The 24,279-nt window shown below is 47.6% G+C and overlaps 1 protein-coding gene across 1 annotated transcript in view; it reads right to left on the bottom strand.

Annotated features, from left to right (window-relative positions):
* The window catches only part of Fam53b (family with sequence similarity 53 member B), a 65,910-nt gene that overhangs the window by 32,631 nt on the left and 9,000 nt on the right, over positions 1-24,279 (bottom strand). Inside the window, exon 3 of the mRNA XM_027409140.2 lies at positions 12,958-13,736. Within this exon, the coding sequence (XP_027264941.1) occupies positions 12,958-13,736 (779 nt within the window). The remainder of the gene's footprint in view (positions 1-12,957; positions 13,737-24,279) is intronic.

Below are 24,279 nucleotides of genomic sequence, written 5' to 3'. Positions count from 1 at the left end.
AGAGCACTGCAGGACTGGACAAGCAGCCCAGCCTATGCTTTCAGCCAGTGTGGGAACATGGTACTTTTGTGCACCAAGAGGCAGCATAGGCAGTCCACTCCAAGGCAGGGTGCCCAGGTGCCTCATTTCCACAGCCCCTTCACTGGCAGTGTTCTTATTTGCCACTCTGGGAGCACAGAAATGGCCACATGGGAGCCTGCCTAGGGTGAGGCAGAGCTTGAGGCAATCATGGGGTGGGCATGTACTGCCACATTCCTGACCACCAAGATAATTCTTCTGAGCCCTTCCAAGGACCAGCTTTTGGTAAGAAGTTGCTACATAATCCAGGTTCTTTCTAAATAGGTAAACTGAGGCATTGGGCTAGCTAGCTCCTAAAGCTCTCTGCAGGCTGTGGGGCCCCTGTTGGAATGCCCCAGCCTTGCTAGAACTCAGTCCCACTGTTACATCAGGAAAGCCACAGATGCCATATGCATCAAGAGGTACCATTGTGTGTAAAGAAAACCTCATTACACAATCAGACTCTTCACCTGGAGAGTCAGAGGTGAAAGCTGTCACCATTCCCAGAAGTCCCATAGAATGCCCCCTTTTCTCAAAGTGTTGGAAGGAGGTGTGCTGGGGCCCCTACAGAGCCAGAGACATTGGGCTTCATCACTGTGAGTGCTACTCAGGGTCCTCTCTGTGATGAGACAGTCCCTGTGGTCCCTCCTGTCCTATCAGGTCTCTCTAGGCTTCCAGGATGGGACAACTGGGAAGGTCCAGCCCTTCATTTCTTCTACCCTACCTACCCTCTGGTGTGCCTGCCCCTTCTGGAGGCTGCTGGGCTTCATCAAGACCACCTTCAGTGTTCTATTCTACTCTGTCATCGATTCAAACTTAAGCCTCAGATTTCAGTAATAATCCAACTTTAGCCCCATTTTATCCAGAATGATGAAAACTGTCACTTCAGAATGTCTAGACTGCTCTGCTACTGGTGCAGCAAGACCTAGAAAATGATGCCTGGGTGATGGCATTTGAGTTCCCAGCTGCCATCCCAGGACTGTAGACCTATCTCTGAGCCTGACTACTTGGATGTCTTCACACTGGGAGCCCTCTCTGTCCCTCAAGGAACCCTAGCACCCTGAACCCTGCCTAGGCCATGCTCCAAGCACACCCTTGGAGCAACCCCTGGCCTCATGACTAGGGCAGTGATTCTGAATTTCACAATTTCTTATGTAAAACAGCAAGGAGCTGCTTTCTCGGGTTGTAAGGACAACACCTGATTGCCTATGTCCAAGAGCGGCATATGCCACCCTTGTCACTGAGTATCATTGATGCAGCAGTTGACTGTCCATCAAGAAACTAGGCCTTTGTCCACTTCATTAGTCTGTTCATTCATTCATTCATTCATTCATTCATTCACTCACCCATTCATTCATCCAAAGTAAGACCCAATAAACCACCTGCACTTCTCTGTTGTAGATACAGGTGCCCCAGAGCACAGGGAGCACACGTAGCTCAGGAGTATCTTCTGACATGGCTCACTAACAAGCAAAGACCAAGTGAAAGATGGTTATAGAAATGGGAAGGGATCACATCTGGACCTTTGTCTCTGTCATGTGAATATGGCCCCCAAAGACCACAAGTCATCCACAAGCCCCGGTCTCCATCTGTCTTTTCCCCTGCTGCTAATCTGGGCTAGCCTGGCACTGAAGCTGTGGATGTTGTGGCTTCCTTCTGAAGCAGAGTCAAGTGAGCTAACCTCCTCCTGTAGCCTCACCCCCACCCCACAGGGTGTCGTTGGGCACAGGACACATGCAATGTGCCTGTCTGAGGCCTGAGAGGAAGAGAAGGTGTCACTTTGTTATTTGCATGTTGATCAAAGCTTCAGTGGATGGAGTCTAGGGTCAGTGAAGTATAGGACTCCAGTAAAAGGTTCCTAACATGAACCATGTCCTCCTCCTTCCTGGGAAGAAAGGACAGTGGCAGGAAGCTGACCAGATAGGTGACCCAAACCACAGAAAGGGCAGAGTTAGCACTAGGGTAAGGTTGACTAGGTAAGGTTCTAACTCAGGGACCACGCCTCAGGCCCAGGTGCAAGAAGAACACATAGCTGGGCTGCCTAGGGCCAAAAATAAAACCACAGTGACCTCCTACAGAGGAGACTGTCTGCATCCAAAGCCCTTTCAGAAGCTAGAATGATCAAGCTCAAATGCAGATTCAGATGTGGTAGGCCTGGGGTCGAGGCCAAATTCCAAATTTCTAACAAATGGCTGAGCAATGCTAGGTGCTGGTAGGAGAATGACCTGCCCAGTATGAGCTGGAAACTTTTTGTGGCCACTTTCAGGCATTTGACAACAGTTTGCTATGATGTTAATCTAGTCTAGGGTTCATAATTTCCCAGAGGGCTTACCAGCAGCCTCCATTTCCCCAGATCTGCCCCCACACCCACCTAGGGATTATGTAAAAACCAGTTATCTGCCCCAAGTCTGTTGGGTATGTAACAACCTTGAACTCACCTCCTTCTACCAATATGAGAGTCTCTGGGCCAAGTTTCTAAGGTTTCTTGAGCAAGGTATTGAACACCTCTGGGCCCCAGCACATCTTCCAGTAAGCAGCTCACAGGAACATTATGAGGCTAAAATGAGCTGACCGGGTGGGTGGGTGGGGACATGGGTTGTCAAATCCAAATAGAGGCTGTGATGGTCTCCAGCTGCAGCCCCAGTTCCAGGTCCACACAGACCTGGGCATCAAGAATCTCATGAGGCTTTACATCTTACTTGCCCAAGAAACCACCTTTTTACATTGGAAAGGGGACAACTTGAATACACAGAAACCCCCTTCTAAATGGACTCCTAGAATTGCCCAACACTAGTAAGTCAAACACAGGCTTGCTCAGAGTCTTAGTTCCCTTCCTGGAATCCTGTAATATGGCTTGGGGCTCCACCTGCTCTTTGGGGCCATGGCCTGCTGTTTCAACATCCACATTTCTCAGGGATCCAAAAAATGACCCCATCATGTTCAAGAACATTTGTCTGGTCTTGCCAGGTTCCTCTCACATGCTGGGTGCCCAATATCCCAGGAGGGCAGGTCTAACACTGCCAAAACACACTGAGGGCACAAACCCTGACGATCTGAGTTTGATCACGGAAAGCCATATGGTGGAATGAGAGAACTGATACTGACAGCACCCAACTTCAGTAGGCAAACTGAGGCTGAGGTAAAGAGCTGGCCTCTCCTGACCATTTCCTGTGCTGGTACAGTCACCCAAACACATGTGACCACCACTAGAGAGAGCAGTCTGCTCCTTCCTCAGCAGCTGCTTTCAGCATGCTACTCTTCCAGAGCACTCACCCCCTTGCCCTCTCTTCTTCAGACCTGGCCAGCTGTGGAGCCTTCAGACTGCAGGCTGTAGGCTGTAGGGAGCAGCTTCCTGCAGTTGCTTCTCTGAGATACTGGTTCTTCCAAAACCTAGTTCCACATACTTGTTGTGACTTCCTTGAACCCAATGGGTGGTTTGACTAGGCCAGGCTTGGCTGATCCAAGGGGCATGTCATACTCCCTTACACGGAATTCTGACAGAGGCAGCTGCCTCACCACCTGCTCTAGGAATGTATGATGTGACCTTGCACAGTGTCAGGGCATGATTGGGAGGAGCCTGATGACCTTTACAGATATGCACTGATGCAAGTTGACTGCTTATGAAGGAAGCCTCTCTGGAAGTTGTTTTATATAGTAGGGCATAGCATGTTTCCTAAAAGAATTTATTTAAAAAGGCACCCTTCCCCATGCCCGAAAGGACTATCTAAGAGTTCTAGTCTGACTGTCAAAGGGGACACTGTAGATCCTATGGCCATAAAGAGCGATCAACCCACACTTAACCAAGTCAGATCAGATCCTGTAGCAAGAGAACTGCAGCAGAGAGCTGGTTCTTCTATATGATATTCATTTGCCTCGGCTCTCCACTGAGGCTGGAAACTGCACAAAAGAGGACTAATCCAGATGGCTGAAATCACAGAATGTTCTAAATTAATTACCTCCTGTCAGCAGAGAAGGTTGCTAATGCAGTGCTTGGGGTGGCAGAGGACCATATCCTACAAGCTGCAACAACACCCAAGCCTGAGACCGGTGGGCCTGCAAAGGAGAGCAGCCTTCGCGTCTCGGGGATGGCACAGCCGTGCTCAGCTCTGGGCCAGACTCAGCCATCCAGTGCATGCCCATCTCAAGGACACCTCTGCTTCCTTTGCTGGTCTTTGCTGAGGCTTTCCCAGCCCCGCTGGCACCACACTACTCAGGGCCTGGTGATCCTTTAGGGAAGGCATTGTTCTGATGTCCTTGATGCGGGATCAGGAGCTAGATGACAAAGGCTAAACTCTTTCCTGAGTTTGTCAAGTGTCCTTTTCCCTGCATCCTGAAGTCCACTGAGGTTTATTCAGATTTATGTAGCAACTCAAATGGGCCACCATAGCCCCCACTTTTTTTTTTCAGGAGATGCCACCCCAGCTGTTGTAAACTAACCAGATACGGCACAGCTGAGATGAGATCCAGCATGACAAGCATTCATAACCATGATAGAATCCTTCTGTGGCCCTATGCCAGCCCAGTCCTCCTCTAGCACTGAGTTTGAAGCCTGGTTTAGGGAACCTAGTCTCTAATGAACAAGGACAACACTATTCAGAAGAAGGGCTGAGGCTCCAAAGGGAAAAGTCACCCTGGCTGATAAACCACTGCTATGCAATACACTTGGTGAACCACCAGGCTTCATTTGTACTAAGAATCAAGAAAGAAGAAATGTCGGAAGATGGCCACATTTCCCAGAGGGTAGAAACACCGGGACCTAAAACAATACCTGTACTAGAGGGACACATAGTGTGAGTTTCTGTTTTCCCAGTACTCTTGGAAGAATATGGGAGGTAGGACAGGAGACTCTCTAGGACCTCACCTGGCCAGACAGCCAGGCATACACAGTGGAAAAACAACAGAGACCTGTTCTCAAACAAGGTGGAAGGTGAGGATCAACAACCACTGAGGTTGTCTTCTAACCTCTACATGTGTGCTATGGCATGCTCTTGCCTGCATTCACACATATTGTATATATACAAGAAAAGAAGAGACAGTCAAAACAAGTGTGCAAATTGGATCAGAGGGACTTATAATCAGCAAACTCTAAACAATATTCTAGCCGAAGTTATGAATGTTAGGTGATAGTTAGGTCGGTTGACTCCGCCCAGTGCTGGCTACACTGAGAAGTTAGAGGCCAATAGCAATAATCGTACTTTGGTGGGTCCTGTAGTCCCACCTTCAGCATGCTTCTAGAGCCCTTAACACAAATCAGCATGTCCAATGCCCACCTGCTCTAGTCTTCAGTCAAGCTTGCCAACAGCACCTTGACTAGCCTCCCTGACTTCCCCAGGACCCTTGGCTCATCACAGTCTTAGAGACATTTTCAGGGCTTCTGTTGCTCCTGTTTTTCAAACCCTTGAATACTTCCACCCTGTGTGCAGAATAAAATCCAAAAGTCTTGCATATATGTGGGTATTCAAGAACATGTGCAGATGTATGAAAGCCAGAGATCAATCCTGGGTGTCATTTCTCAAGAGCTATCATCGCTGAGTGTATGTGTTGTGTGTGTGTGTGTGTGTGTGAGAGAGAGAGAGAGAGAGAGAGAGAGAGAGAGAGAGACAGAGAGACAGAGACAGAGAGACAGACACAGAGAGACAGAGAGACAGAGAGAGACAGAGACAGAGAGACAGAGAGAGAGATAGAGACAGAGAGACAGAGACAGAGACACAGAGAGAGACAGAGAGAGACAGAGACAGAGAGACAGAGACAGACACACACACACACACAGACAGAGAGAGAGAGAGAGAGAGAGAGAGAGAGAGAGAGAGAGACTCTAGAGAGACTGACTCTTTCTACATGGCCCAGGCTGTTCTAGAACTTACTAAGTAGACCATGCTGGCCTCGAACTCAGAGATCCAAGTTCAAATCCACCCCATGAGTGTTGGGATTAAAGGTATATGCCACATGCCCAGCTCACCTACTTTGGTTTTCGAGACTAGTTCTCTCACTGGGACGGAGGCTCACTGATTTGGCTACGATGACTAGCCAGTGGGACCAGGGATCTGCCTGTCCCCACCTCCCTAGTGCTACCCTACCTCATAGACAGGGATACTAAGGTATGGAAAGGTGACATAAATGTCCCAGGATAAAGACCTAGCTGCCCCAGATAAAGGGTTCCAGCAGGAAGCAGGTCCTGCCTTCCTCCAGCATCTGTAGCCTCATTACTTCAGCTCATGCATGTTCTTCTTCTTCAGCAACCTAGGAATAACATGGAGATTTCTCTACAGCTTCCTCTCAGGGCTCTTGGAGGTGAACTAGTTCTGTGCTAGTAACAATGGCCCACAGGCCTTTTCTATAGTGGCCTAGCTGACCAGCCTGGAGCTACCCTGGTGGATGCTGAGACCTCAGTGGGAAAGCCTGTTTTCCCTCTACCCATAGGCTCCCAGGACTGTGTGCTGGGACTCCCATGCAGGCCTGGTAAGCCAAAGGTGCTCCAAGTTTGAACAGAAAGGTCCACGGGCTCTCTTCTAGCGAACTGTCCTATGGAAGAAGAGGTACCCACTCCCGAGAGTCCTGGAGCCCCCAGAGTACCAATGCCTCTCAACTGAGGCATGGAAAATCACCAAGTGGCATGTGAAACTGCCTCCCTGGCACAGTCCCAGGAGAACTCCTCTTTTGTTCTCTTCCCCAAGAGATCAAAGCTATTATGTCAACAGTGGGCCCTGATCTGATGGGCCATCAGTAGACTGATTATGCAACCTGAAGATGGAGCCTGGGAATAGGAAGGGATCCGAGTATCTGAGAAGGATTTTCCTGAAGCATATGTTTTCCCCCTCCAAGGTGCTACGGTACTGTGGACACACCTATCTCTGAGAGAAAAGAAAGGCCATGGGACATGTGTTCCAATCCCAGCCCTATCCACAGCTGGCTTGGCCTACCAATAACACACACCCAGCACAATGACCAGCGCTGCAGAGTAGTAGCTCTGCCAGGAAAGCTGATCCACGAGCACAGAAGAAAAGCTGCAAGCTCTTCAGCTGCAGCAGTTTCCTTTTGTAATTGTTTTCTTAAAATTGTGTATCTTCATGTATATGAGGACTACATGCATGTGTGTATAAGAATGCACACACCTGTGTGAGTGTGCAGGCCAGAAGAAGGCACTGAGTGTCCTCTGTTACTTTCCACCTCACTTTTAATTAGTTTTGATTGATTTATTTATGTATATGAGTGTTTTGCTCACATGTATGTCTGTGTATCACATGCATGCCTGGTGCCCAGGGAGGTTAGAAGAGGGCACTGGATTCCCTGGAACTTGAGTTATAGATAACTGTGAGCCACCATGTGGGTGCTGGGAATCAAACCCAGGTCCTCTACAAGAACAAGTGCTCTTAACCACTAGGCCATCTCTCCAGGCCTCCACCTCCTAATTTTTAGCTAGGCTTGGCAGTCTCTGCCCCTCCTCCACCCAGCTGGAGTTACAGGTGTGCACAAGACCACATTCCGCTCTTCACATGGGTGCTGTGATCTGCAAGCAGGCACTCTTAACCACTAAGTCATTTTACAGCCCCTCATCTTTCTTTTCTATAAACCTGTGTTCAACTGAAAACTAGATGCTGGATCCACAGTACATGCCTTCTCTCTACTCTCTTGAGAAAGGCAAATGTTAATTCCATTTTACAGACATAGAGGGCTAAGTGAATGCCCGAGGGTGCACAGTTCAGATCAGAAATGGCAGGATAGGGACAGAACCCTGAGTTGTCTGACTTCAAAGCTCCCGTTATACCCCACAAGGATCAGTCACAGGGAAAGGCCAGGTGGAGGGAGAGGGACTCATCCAGGCCCAAGCATGACAGTTTCCAGCCTTCCTGTGGTTTTCAACTCACTATTGGGCAAGTCTCTGACCCCTGCTACATGCTGAAGGTCATATTCACCAGTGAGGGGATAAACAGCACAGGACAAGCAGGTGGTGCTCAACTATTCATCAGGCAGCTGTGGCTGCCAAGATGGCCTCTTGTGAGTTCACCTGGACGGACTGCCATGAATGGTTAGCAATGGCTGTCAAGAGCAGAGAAGAAGGCATGTTAGGTTACTGTGCCCAAAGCAGCCATGGCTCAGCATTCACAAGCCCCAAGAACCCAGGTTCTCTGTTTGAGTCAAGCTCTTCTGAAGCAACTATTCCCATGTGCTGATGGGTATTGTTTTCAATTTGATTCAGCACTTCTTTCATTCCAATATGACCCAGAACTTCACACCAACCTGTATTCCATATTATAGATGCTCCCTCTCCAAATTCCTGTCCCTACCATCAGTTCAGTTTCCCACCTCAGCAGCAAGGCTGATGAAAGTCCAAGGTAAGCCACAGGTGAGGCAGTAGGCAAGACAACAGGTAAAGCACTGGGCACTGACAAAGTAGACAAGAGAAGGCCACAAAGCCTTAGGCCAGCCAGGCCCACAGCCAGGGATCTGGCCAAGAAAATGGAAGGCTGACCCACAACTGCCAAGGCTGCCTGAATAAGGAATCACACATCCAACATCATGAAGAGCCACTCCAATTGCTAGCTAGGAGGGCCTGTCCCCTGTTAAAGCACTGGTACACAAAGCAGAGAAGAGGCTGGCTGGAAGGAGCTTCAACCAAAGGTGACTACGCCAGTAGAGCCAGGAGGCATCACTAAGCATCTGTTATAACCCCTGCTGTCTGCAACAGCAGCCCCTCAGCCAGCACAGCTCTGTGGCCCTGCTCCACCAGGCGATCTGAACTTATGGGCAAGACCCCAGCTCCCGGACCATATGCCAGCATTCTTATTTCTACCTCGCGTTCTTCCCTGCCCCAGAGCACCCCAGCCAGCTTTCATGAGTTTCTCAAACATCTGCTAACACAACAGTTGCTGCCTGTTCTGGGGCCTCCTCGGGGAGCTTGAGGATGCAGTGTGTGGGCAGCTGCAATCAATCAAACCTCTGTTTCAGCATCCTGAGCCCTCCCTATGAATGTCTTGCTTCTGTTTGAAGCTTTGTTGAAAAATATAATTTGTTTTCTCTTTCAAACTGACCAGCCTGGAGTTAAAAACATAGCACCCAGGGGCATGGCATTCATGAGCAATCTTATCAATTGTCGCTTTTCTGAAGTCTTTTCTCACACACATGATCCATGTCTAAATGGTCATGCATATCTTGGTACTTGCTGGGAGACAAGCAATGTCTGGTGGTCAGGCCAGCTCTCAAATGAAGCAGTAACTATCAATGTCGGGGAAAGTCCTGCTGCTAAACAGCTCTCATGCTCAGACCAGCCCCACCCTCAGTGCTAAACATGTACAAAGACCTGGCTTTGATTCCCAGCAACAGAGGAAGAAACAAAAACAAAAACAGAAGCCGAACCATTTCCAATATAGGTTACCATCCTTTATCCCATGATACAAGGTGCCTGCAGTGGGAATGGGAAGTTGGAAGCTCAACCAGAGAGATGATCAGGAACTCCAGCTAGCTGCCTCACTGACTTGATGTTTTGCTATCTGCTGCTTTTGTCTATCTGCTACTAGCTATTTATTCTTTTATTTGACTTGCTAAATACTAATAAATACACTCGTTTAAAACCAAAAACACAGCTATCCTCGAGCGTTCTCTAGATTATACAAAACACACACATACAAGCACACATTATATACACACTGATTAGTTCTCTAACTGTCCCCACAGTCCTGTGTTGGTTGTGGACTTGCTACACAGCAATGTCAAGCAAACTGCCTGGGGCTCCAGCATTATAACCCCTTCTCCAGAGGCCTTCTTGTTTGTCAACACCCCTCCTAGATATGGATACACAAGTAACTATGTCCAGAAAGGGTCTGGCAGGCCTAGGAACCAGCAGAACCTCAGTACCCTCAGGAGGTTGTAATGGATAAGCCCTGACATAACACTGACTTTTACCAGAGAGTGTGTGCCCATGGCACATGCTCCTGCTAAATATAGGAGCAATGAAGACTAGGGCCTCAGAGTCTAGACCTCAGGGCTCTTTGCCCTCTCTTGTCATCTGGCTCTTAGATCTTATTCTGACCAAGTTCCTTTTCTACAGGTAGGTTAGAGAGCACTGGCTCCCACCAGCTGCATAAAGGCCAAAGGGAAGCCACACAAGCTCACATACCTTCAGGGTCTGCTCTGGGCCCCAGTGGGTCCCTCAGGGGAGTTGGTTTATTAGGACACCAGCTGCTCCAAAGGTCTAACCAAAAAGGCACTTTGTACCTTTATCTAAAGTGTTCATACACCTGGTCCCAGAAGCCACGTGCAGAGAGGTTCCTTCACAAGAATGCACAAGTGGAGTGAATATATGAACCAAGATCAAAGACCTATGAAACAGTTTGGGAGGCAGCTCAAGGAAGAAAGGGCTGCACCAATCCCAGGCCAAGCCTATCCTACAGACGTGGAAAGCCACCTACAAGTTCTTCCTCCACAGACATGCAAACCTTGCACTCTTCTCAGCTGCAAACGCCCAGTGAAGCTACAGCATGCAGAGGCTGCCATCTTACTTCAACCAACCACTAGCGACATGTGGGTCTCTGTGCACCAATGACATGCCTGCCATTTGGGAACCCAGCCCTGGGGCCCTACAGTGTCCTGGCTGAGTCCAGGACTCTTTTAAAAAAAAATGTGTATGAATGTTTTGCCTGGATGTATGCTTGTGTATCACATGCATGCCTGGTGGCCCTGCATGCCAGAAGAAGACATCAGACTCCTTGAAACTGGATTTATGGGCAGTTTTGAGCCACCATGTGGGTAAAAGATCCAAACCTGTGTCCTCTGCAAGAACAGTAAATGCACTTAGCCACTGAGCCATCTTTCCAGGCCCCCAATCCAGGACTCTTTACAAAATAAGGACTGTCTCAGGCCTGGTTATCATGCTCTTGGCAAGTAAGGACCACCTCCTGAGACCATATATTACTGCATGGGGAGCTAAAGCAGGTAGAACCACAGAGCCCCATGGAAAAACAGCTGGCAGAGAGAGATGCTTGCTGGGACACCATGCTCAGGGGTCTGACCTCTGGCAATAGGGTGCACATTCTTTCCAAGGGACTTTCTCCTTTCCCTGCACCTTGTCCAACACAGTACTCATGGCCAAGCAGACAGGCTGAACCAGGGTGGCCTTCTCAGGCTCCAGTGCACCTTCCTGGATCTTGGAGGCCTGCCTGGAACTGATGAGGCAATCTATACATTTGGGCACAACCCCACCGAGCAATATATTTTTAAACAGTTTCTACACATGTGAGGCCAGAAAATGTCTTCAGTGATGCAATGGTGTTATTCCAGCTTGTGGCTAGTGAAATCTACTAACACGTGTAAGCTGTTTTTACTACCTCTCTAGCTTATTCACTAACAAAACAGGCTTGGCGGTACAAAGTTAACTGAGGCTATGCATCGAAAGTCATCCAGTGCTGTCCTCCTTTAACCTATTTCAGTCTATCAGGGGATGGAGGCTTCCTCTTAGTATCCAACATACTGTCAGTTACTGTCCAGTAACTGTCAGAAAGATCTACCATATAGGAAGGAGGAAGGGCCTCTGTTGGAACAAAGATGGAAGTCATGGAAGCTGGACATAGAAGGGGGCAGGAGCTCTGTCCCAAGTTAACACAGGTGTGACACAAGCACATCACCAACTTGTCCCCAGTTGTCCTGGATGGGGCCTGGGCTTATCTGTAAAGGTGGCTCAAAACTGTGGTCTGTGCGGTCACCTCAGATAGATACCTGTACCTTGTCTTCAGTGGGGAAGTGACAGGCTTGGAGAATGGGAGGAACAGAAGGTAACTCCATGAAGAGAAATCATGTGTTTGTTTTAAGTAGGTGGCTCTGTTGCGGGGTGTCAGTGTGGGGAACCTAAGATTGCTGTCTGATGCAGAACAGACACCACGAGCCTGCCTGCACTGGATCTGCCCATTGTCTGAAGAACATAGCCAACCCTGCTGAGACCACTCCCTCGCTAGCAAATAGATCCTCATTTCCTCAACCCAAGAAATAACCAATGTTTTTATAGAACACCAAAAACTGATATATTACAGCACTGAGAAAGAGTCCTCCTAGATGGGCATGGAGCCAACAGTACCATGTTTTGCCCTTTTGTTTTGTCATTCATCCTAGAGTTAGTGGTCATAAGGACCAATGTCACACCACAGGTCTCACCATCTCTTGATCGCATCCTAACACCTCCATAGCAAGAACCAAATGCAGCCAACCCTCAGGTTCTGACCCTGTCCTGATGATGGTGTCTAACTCCAAGACCATCTCATTCAGATCAATAGCCAAGAACTGTTGGCACGATGCCAGACTCCAAGACAAAGAGGACAAAGACAGAGGAACGGGAGTGCATGGGAAAGGCTCCTCCTACAACCAGTGCTAGGGACAGTTGGTAGAGGTGGCACAAAGGGTACTGATAACAATTTCTTGGTAGTCTAAATGTTCGACGATTTAATCAAAGAGACTGATCACTTCCCACCTTTTCTAAAGTCATTACTCATGGCCCTGATCTAGGGATCAGCATAATCCGGGTGATACTGAACACTGGTGTGTGGGTTCCAGGAGAGGAGGTACCAGCAAAGGGCTAGAAGAGGATTAATTAGTGTTTGGTCACCCTGGACTCCTAGCCAATGCCTGCCTCTCACCATCTGTCTGCTCCTGTCCCACTAGCAATGAGCTTTACAGGGAAAGAACATGCCTCGTTTTAAACGGAAAGACCCAGATACTTCAAAAAGAAAAAGAAAAAAAAAGTTTTTTTTGTTTGTTTGTTTTGTTATTGTTGTTGTTTTCAATAGTGCCATCAGAACAAGGGAACTGACTCTTAAACATTTCTGAAAGTATCACTGGCTGGACCAACCAGGACCACAAGTCCCAGGGAACAGTGAGGTGCTTCTGGAGACTCTTCTAGGCCATTGGGGCACTTACCTGTGCCATCTTGGCAAGGTCTAGAGAAGGCCTTTGCTCCCGCACTTCTTCAGGACGCCGCCGCTTCACACCAATCTTTTTGTCATTAAGGACACATGGCTGGGAGCGGCTGCGGGCAAGCCCACTGGAGCGTCTTGCCAGCTCTGGCGTTGAGGCAGGTGTGCTGTTGGCTGAGGGTGAACAGTATTCTGGGAAGGAGAACTGCTCATGGGAGCAAGAGAGGGACCGCTGCAGGTCCAGCCGGCCCCCTCCCACAGGGTGTGGGTCGGGGCTCCAGGCATCGCCCACCTGTCCACAGGGGGCTGAACCTGGTGCTCCTTGGCAGGGCTGTCCCCCAAAGCGCTGGTGCAGGCTCGACTGGTGGCAAGGTGAGGAAAGCCCATTGGCCCTAGCAGGGAGGCTGAAGCTGGAGCTCCGCTGCATGGGGCTGACACCATTGGAGTAGCGCTGGACACTGCCCCCACTGTAGCATCGTCTCTTCTCCACAGGAGTCCAGACTTTGGACCCCAAGGGCCGCCATGATGTCCGGCAGCTGGACATCTCATCAGAGAAGGACAGTGACCGGCACTGGCGTTTGCTGGGGGGAGCTGAGGGGTTCCCATTGTGGTCACTGATGCTGAGGTCTTTGATTAGGCTGGTCACTGCACAGGCAGTCACCGCCTCCTGGTGCCACAGGGAGCTATCCTGACACTTTTCAGGCAGACACTCCCAGATGCTGGCGCTTGGTTGGTCAATCTGAAGAGGGCATTTTCTGTCCAGGTCTCTCCATCTGTCATTTTCTGGTGCATAAATACAAAGAAAAAACAGGATCTGAGAGGCTTTCGCAACACCCTCTGTTCCTTTACCAACAGCCCGTTTGCTATATAGTACTTTGGCACCAAAAGGATCCTCATAAATCAGCCTGTTCAACCTTACTTTATAGATGGAAACTAAGACCCAGAGGAATGAGACCCAACACGCTGAGTTGGAAGTCCTTGATTCCTGATCTAGCTTTCCTCCTAATATCCCAGGGTGGTGGCTTGACCTGAGTCGTGCCCTGGTTGGTGACAGAGTCAAGGAAGCAGTATAAGTTAGATTATGGCAGAAGACCACAATCAACACTGAGTCTTGGCCACTTCAGATGGTCAAGGTCAGAATGGGGCTGGGATGCTACTAGTTTAACTCATCTGAATTCTACCATCAAAACATCTGCTCAGAAAAGACACAGAATCTTCTATCAATTTGTTTGCCTTCCATCAAAATGTCCAACAATATCAGCATTGACACAAGCTGCCAATCACAGTACTTCACATCCATTTGATTTCTTGCTGAAATTGAGGATACGTAAAGCAGGTGAAATCGATAAGAATAACACTTAGAGCCGGGCAGTGGTGACACATGCCTTTAGTCCCAGGACTCAGGAGGCAGAGGCAGGTGGATCTCTGTGAGTTCGAGGCCAACCTGGTCTACAGAATGAGTTCTAGAGACAGCCAGAACTACACAGAGAAACCCTGTCTCAAAAAACCAAACCAAACCAAACCAGAGGCCATTCAACTCTTTTTGAATGCATGAATCCATGGGCTGGCCCAACTATGGAATGCCACGGGATCTGAACTCAAACTTTTGTTTCAGTAAAATCTTAAGAACAAATTATTGTGGGTTTTTGTTTGTTTGTTTGTTTGTTTGTTTTTACTATAGAATCAGAAGCCATGCTGGGAATTTTAGGAGATGCAAAGATCCATCTGGCAAAGTTCTTGTTCTCCGATTTACAACACAAAAGCAAAGGCCAGAAGCACATGCTGTCAGAGGTTAACCCTGCCTATCTCTGATAATCTGTATGTATGTGTATGTACTGGGTGGCAAATGTGATGGCTTGAGGCAGGCAGTCAGTGGAATGGAAATAAAGCTGGAAATGGCACACAGTAGGTATGTACATGCCCCCACTGACACCCACAGCAATTCAGATCACTCATTGAGCATCATTCTTGACCAAGACATCCACACAGCACCCTGCATGAAGGATCACCCTGGCCCAGGGCAAGTAATACAGCTATGATACAGTGAAAACTCAGGCTAGTCTGACATTGACCCTGCCTCAAGAAGTTTATGGTGCAGAAAGATGTACTATATTTCATAAGACTGTTCTATCCCTAGTGATGAACACTCCAAGTAGCAAGAACTGTGAACAGAGCTCTTCAGAACCATTCTTGTTTTATTTCTTCTGGGCAGGATGCTACTCTGTAACCTAGGGTCCTGAGCTGTGGCAAACCTCCTGTCTAAGCTTCCCAAGTGATGGAATTAGATATGAGTTACCATGACCACACATGGCTTACAGTGGCCACATCTCTCCATGGCCACTGAGATACATCCTGGACTGAATGTCACCCAAACAGCACCTAGTCCACTTGGTCAGAGGATAAGCAAAGCAGCCCAAGAGGGTGTCCAAGAGCCAAAGAAAGCCAAACCAAGACTAGATATAAAGTTTCTTTTTCCCAGACACTCTGCTAAGTCATGAGACAGGTGACCCAAGGGCTGCAGCCTGAGCAAAGGACACAAGACTGCTCAGGGCTATAAACACTGAGAGTCTCAGGAGCTGGAGAGACAGAAAAAGACTGACTGGAAGTTTAGCCGGACAGCTGAGAACGAAGCAGGACTGAAGATCCAAAGACCTCAAATCACAATCTTCCTGATCCTGAGAGAGGCAGCTCTGATACCTATTCCTCTAGGTAAATTTGATGAATTATTTTCAAATATAAACTTTACCTCCCACCCCCCCAAAAAAGAGATTCTTTGTAGCCAGGTGGTGGTGGCCCACGCCCTTAAGTTCAACACTTGCAAGGCAGAGGCAGGCAGATCTCCAGGCCAGCCTGGTCTACAGAGCGAGTTCCAGGACAGGCTCTAGAGCTACAGAGAAACCCTTATTTCAGGGAAAAAAAAAAAAAAAAAAAAAAAAAAAACAACAACAACAAAAGGTCCTTTGCAAGCTGCTGCTTATATTGCTCAAGTATGTCTTCATACCTGTGGAAAACGTTTCCTTACAGTATTCCATTCCTTTTGAGTGTTCTCACATTCCCCAAGTGTGGTGTGTGTATGGTATGTGTGTGGTGTTTTTGTGTATATGTGGTGTGTGTTTGTGGTGAATGTGTGTATGGCGTGTGTTTCTGTATGGTGTGTTTCTGTGTGGTATGTCTGTATAATGTGTTTGTGTGGTATGTGGGCTGTGTGTGTTTGTGTGCTGGTGTGCTTATGTGGTGTGTGTGTTTCTGTGTGGTGGATGTGTGTATGTGGTTTGTGTGCATATGGGTTTGGTATGTGTACATATGTGTTTGTGGGGTATGTGCACGTGTCTGTATGGTGTGTATGTGTGTAAATCAGAGTAAGACAAACTCAGGTATTAGTCCTTCCATCTCTCTTGCTCACTGATGAATATGTCAGGCTAGCTAGTCAGTGACCTTCCAGAGATCCCCTGTCTCTGTCCCCATCTCCTGCTAGGGGCCACTAGGACCACATACATGATCTCTTCTGTGTCTGGCTTTTCCAAAGATTCTTGGATCTGAATTGAGGTCATCAGGCTTGCACAGTTAGTACTTTACCCGCTGACCCATCTCCCCTGCTCAGTGTTTACCATTCCTTAAAGATAGTTTTAATTTGACATTAGTTCAGTAAACCAAAACAATGAATTCAAAACAGAGGAAATATAAACTAAAGTAGGCATGGTAATATAAATTCAGCTTCATCCCAAGAAGTTGAGACAGGAGGATCACTTTGAATGCAAGGTTAGCCTCAGCTATCAGTGAGAACTACAAATTAACATGACTGAGTTGAGTTGTGACTGCCTATTAAGAAAGGAGAAAAGAAATCCTAAGAAAAAGTGAAAATCAAATCAAAATGATAACAAATGACAGCAAATTGGTAAGTATAATCAAAATGTCCTACAGCAGGTGGCTGTTAAACAGATTATAAGGGAATAACACACAGCATGTAACAGTGCAGTTTCAAGGACTAGTTAATGGCCATAGGTTACTAAAGCTCTGTGATTCCTATTTAGTAAAATACATAGTGTGCTACACATGAAATAAAAAGGAACAGGCCAAAATGTTAATGACTGATTGTCAGGTGGCTGGTTAATTTATGCTGTTTTAGTTTTGTTTTTCTTGTCTGTACATTTTCTCTGAGAAACTGTATTAACAAGCGTGTGAGAGCTGAGGCTGCTGAGCCTATGGGACTGTGCTCCTTGAGCCTACAGGGCTGTGCTCTGCCTTCCCCCTGGAAAGGAGCCACTTTAGAACTAGGGCCCAAACCTCATCTTCCTCTGGGTTCTCTCCTCTGGGTTTTCAGGAAGTTGCTGGAACCAACTTCCCTTTGAGGCCAAGACACTGAAAACACCACAAGGCTCAGGGGTGTGGCAGGCTGAGGAAGGAAGCAGCAGGCCTATCCACAGAGCAGTGAAAGACCACGATGGTACCACAGCTGGTGTGTGGGAGCCCAGGACATAAGATGGAATGTGTCTCAGTCAAATGCAGAGAAAGCCATCAATTTAGAAGGGACTGATCCTATCTATGGGGGGAGGGGGGGAATTTCACTTGCTTTTCATTCTGCTGGCCTCCCAGCTCTGAAGTAAACCCAGGGTGGCTCTCTGGGGTCCTTTACAGAGTGTGGTACACAGCAGACCTGGCAGAGAATGAGAGGACATGAAGGAGAAGAGGGTGACAAAATGAGGACAAAAAATATACAAGAGGCAGTGGGTGTTTACTTGTTACTTGTCACTGTCCCTAACACAAGAAGGTTTAATCTGGTTATGCCACAAAGCCTTGATCCTTCTCTGAGCCATGGATTGGCTGCATATGAAACAGGCAGGCAGCTAGGCAGAGTCAAGTGGAAGCTATTTCGAAAAAGGAAAGCACTGCTAGTGTATATCAATAGCCATGCGGCCACTTGTCCTGTCTGTGGCACAGATTCTAACGGTTTCTAGCTTCATCCCTTTAAAAAGTACAATACAAAAGAGTAAAAACAATCAATGCTAAGTTTAGCTCTTGTATTTCCACTCAGTGTCCAGAAAGCAATCTGTTGGGTCAGGTCACCAGACAAAAGAACAGGAATAGAAGCTGATTTTTAATGGCAAAATGCCCTATGTGTAAAGCCCCAACATACAGAGCACAAAGGGCTCTGAGAAGAAGATAGTGGGTGCCCCCACCCTGCCATTCAGTATCACTTCTGCATAAACAACTGGAACTTGTTCCAAAGTGACAAAGGTCATGGATATGGAAGGGCCCCTGGGCAATGGTCACTTGATATGGTTAGAAAGGGAATGGTCCTTGGTTTGAATCTCAGTTCTGCACACTTCTTAATGTCTCTCAACTGCTGTGAGAAGACACGGGCCCAGCAAAGCACCCAGAGCAATCTCTCAGAAGTGGCAGTCATCAATGTAATTCTGAAAGGACAGCACCAAAATACATGTTTGTGTTTGAGATCTGCTCTTCTGCACCTGGTACCAATGTCTGTAGACTCAAGCTGAAAAGGGAACCAGTGTTTTCTGTACTAGGATTTTCTGGGATATGGTTCCAGGATGGCCTGTTGAATGATGAAGGGAGGAGGTAGAACTGGGATATGGGGAGATGAAGAATCCTGGTTGCTACAAATTTGATTCGTAACACTGAAGCTGGTAGGTTTGATTTGCTTCTGCTTTGGGCAATCAGAGGACTGCAAACCTATAGAAAAAAAAAAAAAAAAAAAAAACCTCCTCAATGTTCCCAGTGTGCCCACATTCACAAGTGTGAAGTTTACACAATGGTGAGAATGGGAAGGGTGGGTAGAGCATATCACCTTGCCTATGGATGGGAGGATGAAAAACACAGACAAAATATACCCTGGGCCCAGTTCTTCCACAAGTGAACCACATGAACAAAATTCCTTCTAAAGCCGAGGCTCAAGGACTGAGCCTGAAGTTTCTGACCAGCTACCCTTTGAGATAAGGAAACCAAATTCGTACTTAGTGATCCCCGTCTTGCTGCCCTGACCAGAAAACAGAGGCTGCTGGGTGTACAGATCTTGAGCTTTAAGAAAGAAAAGCACTTGAAGGAACACAAATAGCATTTGACCTCAAATGTTCTTGTTTCCATTTCTGCACTTAAACTGGGAAATTCCCAGGGGCCCATATTCTTGGGGACTATAAGACTTGTAATGTTCAAAAGATACAAGAGTTTTACAGCCTAGGAGATCTCAGTGCTGTGTTTTCGATACTCTCTTAAAGTGATACAGCCATAACACAATGTGGTTTCTAGAATAGCTTAAGTAGTTACATACAGACCCAAAAGGCCTGATTCTTGCAGCCTTCAAGCTCAGGAGCAAACCCTAAGCCAGACCTGTGGCTGACTCATTCCTGGATTTCATACCTGTCTACTTGTGCTGACAGTGAGGTGTAGTCATGTATCCCTGCTTCCCCAAGTTGTGGTATGCTAACGTGGCCTCAGGGCTGCAAGGACTATCTGCTTTCAGAAGCTCACCAACCCTTTAAAGAACTAGTGTCTATCTGAAAGCAGCTTTGCTAAACCGATCGTTTGATAAGAACATGAAGGAAAAGCTAAGCAATGGCTTGAGCTTCCCCACAAGGTCTCATCTGGTTAGCTGGTTGGGGTTTTGGGTTTTTTTTTGGGGGGGCAGGTTGAGACAGAATTTCTCTGTGTAGCTTTGGAGCCTACCCTGCTCTGTAGACCTGGCGGCCTCAAATTCACCTGCCTCTGCCTCCCGAGTGCTGGGATTACAAGTGCTGGAATTAAAGACGTGAGCCACCACTGCCTGGCAGTTTAGGTTGTTTTTTAAATGCAGAGTCTCATTCTGTAGCTCAGGCTGACTTGAAACTCACTATGTTACCCATGCCGGATTTGAACTTGCTGCAATCTTCCTGTCTTAGTCTCTCAGATGACGGGATTACAATCATCATGTCTGGCTCTTTCATCTGCTTTTAATGAAGTTTAGAGCCTGTGTCACCATTCTGGTCACCAGAACGGTGACACAGGCTCTAAACTAAAGCTCTAAAGCTTCTCTGCTTTAGGCTGTGGCCCTGCCATGTCTTAGGGACAGTGATATAAGACACCAAGTTCATTTCACAAGGACCTTACACAGACAAAGGGGTTAGGATGGCTGAAGGTGACATCCCACTGGGACTCATCTGGGGAAACAGGAAGGCTGACCTGTGGGGCTCTGAAAGAAGGAACAAAGATCAGGGTGCAGGGTCTTTGCCTTGCCTGTAGGGTGGGGACTGCAAATGGCAGCTATCATGACTTTTGGCAAGCCCGTAGTTATGGGGAGGAATGTGGCCTAGCGGGACCACTAAGATATAAAAACTGTACCAAGCTGAATGTTGGAGGCACAGGCCTGGTTTCTTCATTTGTACAAGGTGGTGTGGACTGGCGTCCTGACAACCCTTTCAACTCTGACAGGAGCCTACAACTTCACCCCAAGCTCCCAGGAGCACATACAAATACTAGGGGGAACTAGTATTCTCCAATAGCAGCAAAATTCCAAAGGGATGGCCAATTTGTTTTGTTTTGTTTTTGTTTTGATTCCTTCCTGCTTTGGGCACATACAGAGCATGTGAGATAGACAGTCCTCTAAACCCTGCATACAGCAAGGCTAGGTGTCTTTGTATCAGGTGAGGGAACTGGCAGGGAGGGCAGCTCTTCAGGAAACAGAGCGAGAACATGAACATGTGCCCTGAGCAACTGTCCATCACCTGGGTCACCACAGCAAGTCCTGCACTGGTGAAACTGGCTTCAGAATAGTGCCATGTGTCCTCTAGGCACACCCAGTCGGCAAATCGCAGAACCCAGACCTAACCATACTCTTCGGTCCCACAGCCATACTCCTGCGACAAGGACAGGCTGTTCTTGACTTGCCCACTGCACTTCCTTCTCCATTAAGAGGCCAGCACCCAAAGATAGTGCCGTAGCTATTCTCTGGACTCTGGCACCACTGTGGTCCCCTCCCTCACCTTTGTGAGAAGGCTCTCCAGCAGGTTCTCTTTTTACTGCAAGCCACTATCACGTGCCAACTCCATCCCATCTACTTGCATTCTGTACTTTATCCCACACACATTGTCTGGAACCAATAAAAGGTACATGGGAGAACTGAAAGCATTCTGCATGGATTGAAAAAATCGCATACATATGTAACCACAACAAAGATGAATTTAAAATGTAAAGAGTTATTCTTTTAAGCAGACACATGTACTTGAATGAGGTTACACTTCTTTCACTGGAAACAAATTGTATGCTAGCCTGCATTAGTTCGTAAGCAGTTTCTTCTAGGAGGCCCAGGCTCAAGGATCACATTCAAAACAGCACAAAAACCTGGGCTGGGTAGCTCTGGTATTGTTATTGGTGTTTTTCGTTTTGTTTTGGTCATTCAGCTGCAATGGAAACTGTCTAGCTCCAAATGTCAGCTACTCCACACAGGTACAATCACAGGCCACTTTCAGTGATTAACTGGGGCTGAGTTAAGAGACCTAACCCTGCTGAACCTCAACATGAAATCTCTTTAGACCTGTGCAGCTCAACACAGCCAACTGGTTTCCCAAGGAACTCCATTCAGAGAGTGCCCCCGGGGAACAACCCTTTTATGTTCAGAGTAGACGTTAACAGCCGAGTAATTAAACACTGAAAGTAAGGGCTTATAATTAAAATGCTGACAAACCTGAACCAGAGTGGCACAAGTCAGCCGCTATAATGTTTTTACAATTCCTTTTTATACATAATGTATGATCCTTCTGCTCAAGTTTCCTCTATGTTCCTTGCCTGTGAAATAATTTACATTAATAAATAATTTATTACCATAACTCCTGAAGTAATTATGGGTTTTCATCAGTTTTTTTTTTTTTTCCCCTAAGCATATGAATTGTTTTGTTCTTTGGCCACTGACTTGTATTTACAAGATTTTTTTTCCTTGTGGCCTTTCGGGAATAATTGGTGTTGCCTTCGCTTTCTCACATTTTATGTGATTTCTAATCCCCTGGCCTGAGTGGTGAGAAAGATGGAATGTGTGGTGTCTACTATCCTGACGAAATAGGGCTCATTTAACGGCTGTGATTAGCCAAAGGTAATGAATGGGGCCTGTGCTCACTCCACTTGCCTTGTTTTATCAAAAAGAAAAAGAAGAAAATGAAAGAAAAGAAGCTGGCACACATGTAACGCCAAGCGAGCATGAAGTAGCATCTCTTGGAGGGTCCCAGGGTCCTAAGATTTCACATGCAGCCCCTGCTTCACCAAACCCAGGACGCCCTCCCACACTTCCTAAACCTGCCTGAAGTAGGTGTAAGGAACGGTGCTGCTCCCAGCCCAGATGGCAGGCTGGGAGCTGCCACTCAACTCATGTCATGAGTAGGTGCCTCCTGGAGAGAGCTGCCTGCATGGGAAATTCTGCCTCAGCACAGAGGTGGGTGGGGGAGATCTGGAGGTGAGAAAAGAACCCGATGTCTGCTAGAAGGAGCTGGCCTGGCACCCTCAGAAGGAACCTTCATCTGGGTACAAAGCCGGTGGACAGGCCTGGGCTCTATTTTGTCTTGAGTCTCCAGTCCACACCTAACCCAGATTTCTTCTCTCCCTCACTTTAGTGAAGCATAAAAATACTTTGTATCAAGTTCCCAAATTGAGGGAAGGGCGCAAAGATAGAAAGGGGTCTGTATCCTGTGCACAATCGCAAGAATGAGGCACTTTAAAAAAATAAAACAACCACTGATTGTTTCTACTTGATTCTACTATGCTGGATTATAAGTGGGCACCGAGGCAGCTCAGCCACCCACAAGGGTAGCATTCTGTGAAGAAGCAGAAACCCAGTGCTGTTCTCCGAGCCCTGGTGCTCCTGCTGGCTTTTCCTCCGAGAACCTAGGAAGCTCCCCACTCTGGTTCCCAGTTAGGACCCTGGAATGGGGTTAGGAGGGAAAACTCTGAGTCATAGACCTTTGTCTTCAGGAGCCTGGGATTGGATGATTATGATAATTGACATTTTATCTTTGCTCAGTATTGTCCAGCCCTGGAAGGGCCAAAAAACACTCTTGAAAAGTCTGGCCAGCTCCTCAGGGTGTTTTCTTCCCTGCTATTGAAAAGTGGGCACACCCAAGATGAAATCTCCCTGCCTTGGGGTATACTCCTGGACTGCCACAGTGACCAAACAAGGCAAGGCCACAAACTTTGCCATTCTTGGAGTCAATGGGCTGAAGAGCTGATGGAAGCTACCAGCTGCAACTCACAGGGAAGTAGGTAGCCCTCTGATTGTTGAGATCCCTGGCTCAGCAGCTATTGAAAAGGGACAGATGGTGGGAGCACTTCCTACCCACAGCAGCTATGCTTTGCTGGAAGAAGAAATCAAGGAATGGGAAAATGGATTCTACCGCGCAATGGCTCTACAGGCCTCGCCAGTCTTGGCACATGGAATTTACTATTTATGGCTCCTGCTACTCCATTAGACATAAAGTTCCTTGTGTGCTAAGACAGGGTCCCTCTCATTCTGCCCAGAATTAAGTACCAGAACATGCTAAATGCTCAATGAAAATCTATGAGAACAAGCCCCTGAAACCACTTGTGAATGAAAGCCTTAGTAACACATGGGGCTCGGCTCTCCCAAATCAAGGAAAGCTGAGCAGCAGGCAGATGAGGGGCATGGAGCTAGAGAAGCACAGTGCACAGGCATGTTGCTGTTCCAACATCTTAGATGTTACGGCCTGTATCTCCTAGCTGAGTGGCAGGACTTCAGCACTGTTCTGCAGAAGTGTGAGACAGTGAGGCTGGGATAGGGCTTCCCAAGAGTCAACCTGTAAACAGTTTGGCCCTTCCTCTGCTACCCTGGATAGAAAGCAGGCTGTGTGTTCCACATACTCAGACAGCCAGATGGTCCTGGACAACCTGGGCTGCTGATTACCTGCCTTCTTCCCCAGGCCTCTACTCTGGCCCCATGGACAACTCTGCCACTTGTACCCACCCCCAAGGAAGCTGCTGTGGTCCCTCTTTTGAGACACAAGGCCTCTTTTGAGGAACAGTATCTTTGGCTGAGGTCTCAGTCCTCTTTGCAACTATTTCTGTGGTGTGCTCTCCTGTGCCAATCTTTGTCACAAATGTTCTACCACACAGTCCTCACAACAAGCCCACAACTGCTGTGTTGCAGATGAGGAAACCGAAACTCAGAAGTTAAAAAGTTCAGCTCTACTGAGGCTCTGTCACAGACCAGACCCATTAGGATCAGCTTTACTATACAGAGCCACAGTGGAAGGCCAGGGAAGCCTACCAGAACACCCTTGCAATGGAAGGCCACCGTCCTCATGACACAGGTTCCTGGTTTGACTCTGTGGGAGCT

The sequence above is a fragment of the Cricetulus griseus genome, chromosome 3 (assembly GCF_003668045.3).
Source record: "Cricetulus griseus strain 17A/GY chromosome 3, alternate assembly CriGri-PICRH-1.0, whole genome shotgun sequence".
Lineage (NCBI taxonomy): Eukaryota > Metazoa > Chordata > Mammalia > Rodentia > Cricetidae > Cricetulus > Cricetulus griseus.
This window is presented reverse-complemented; position numbering and strand designations above follow the sequence as displayed.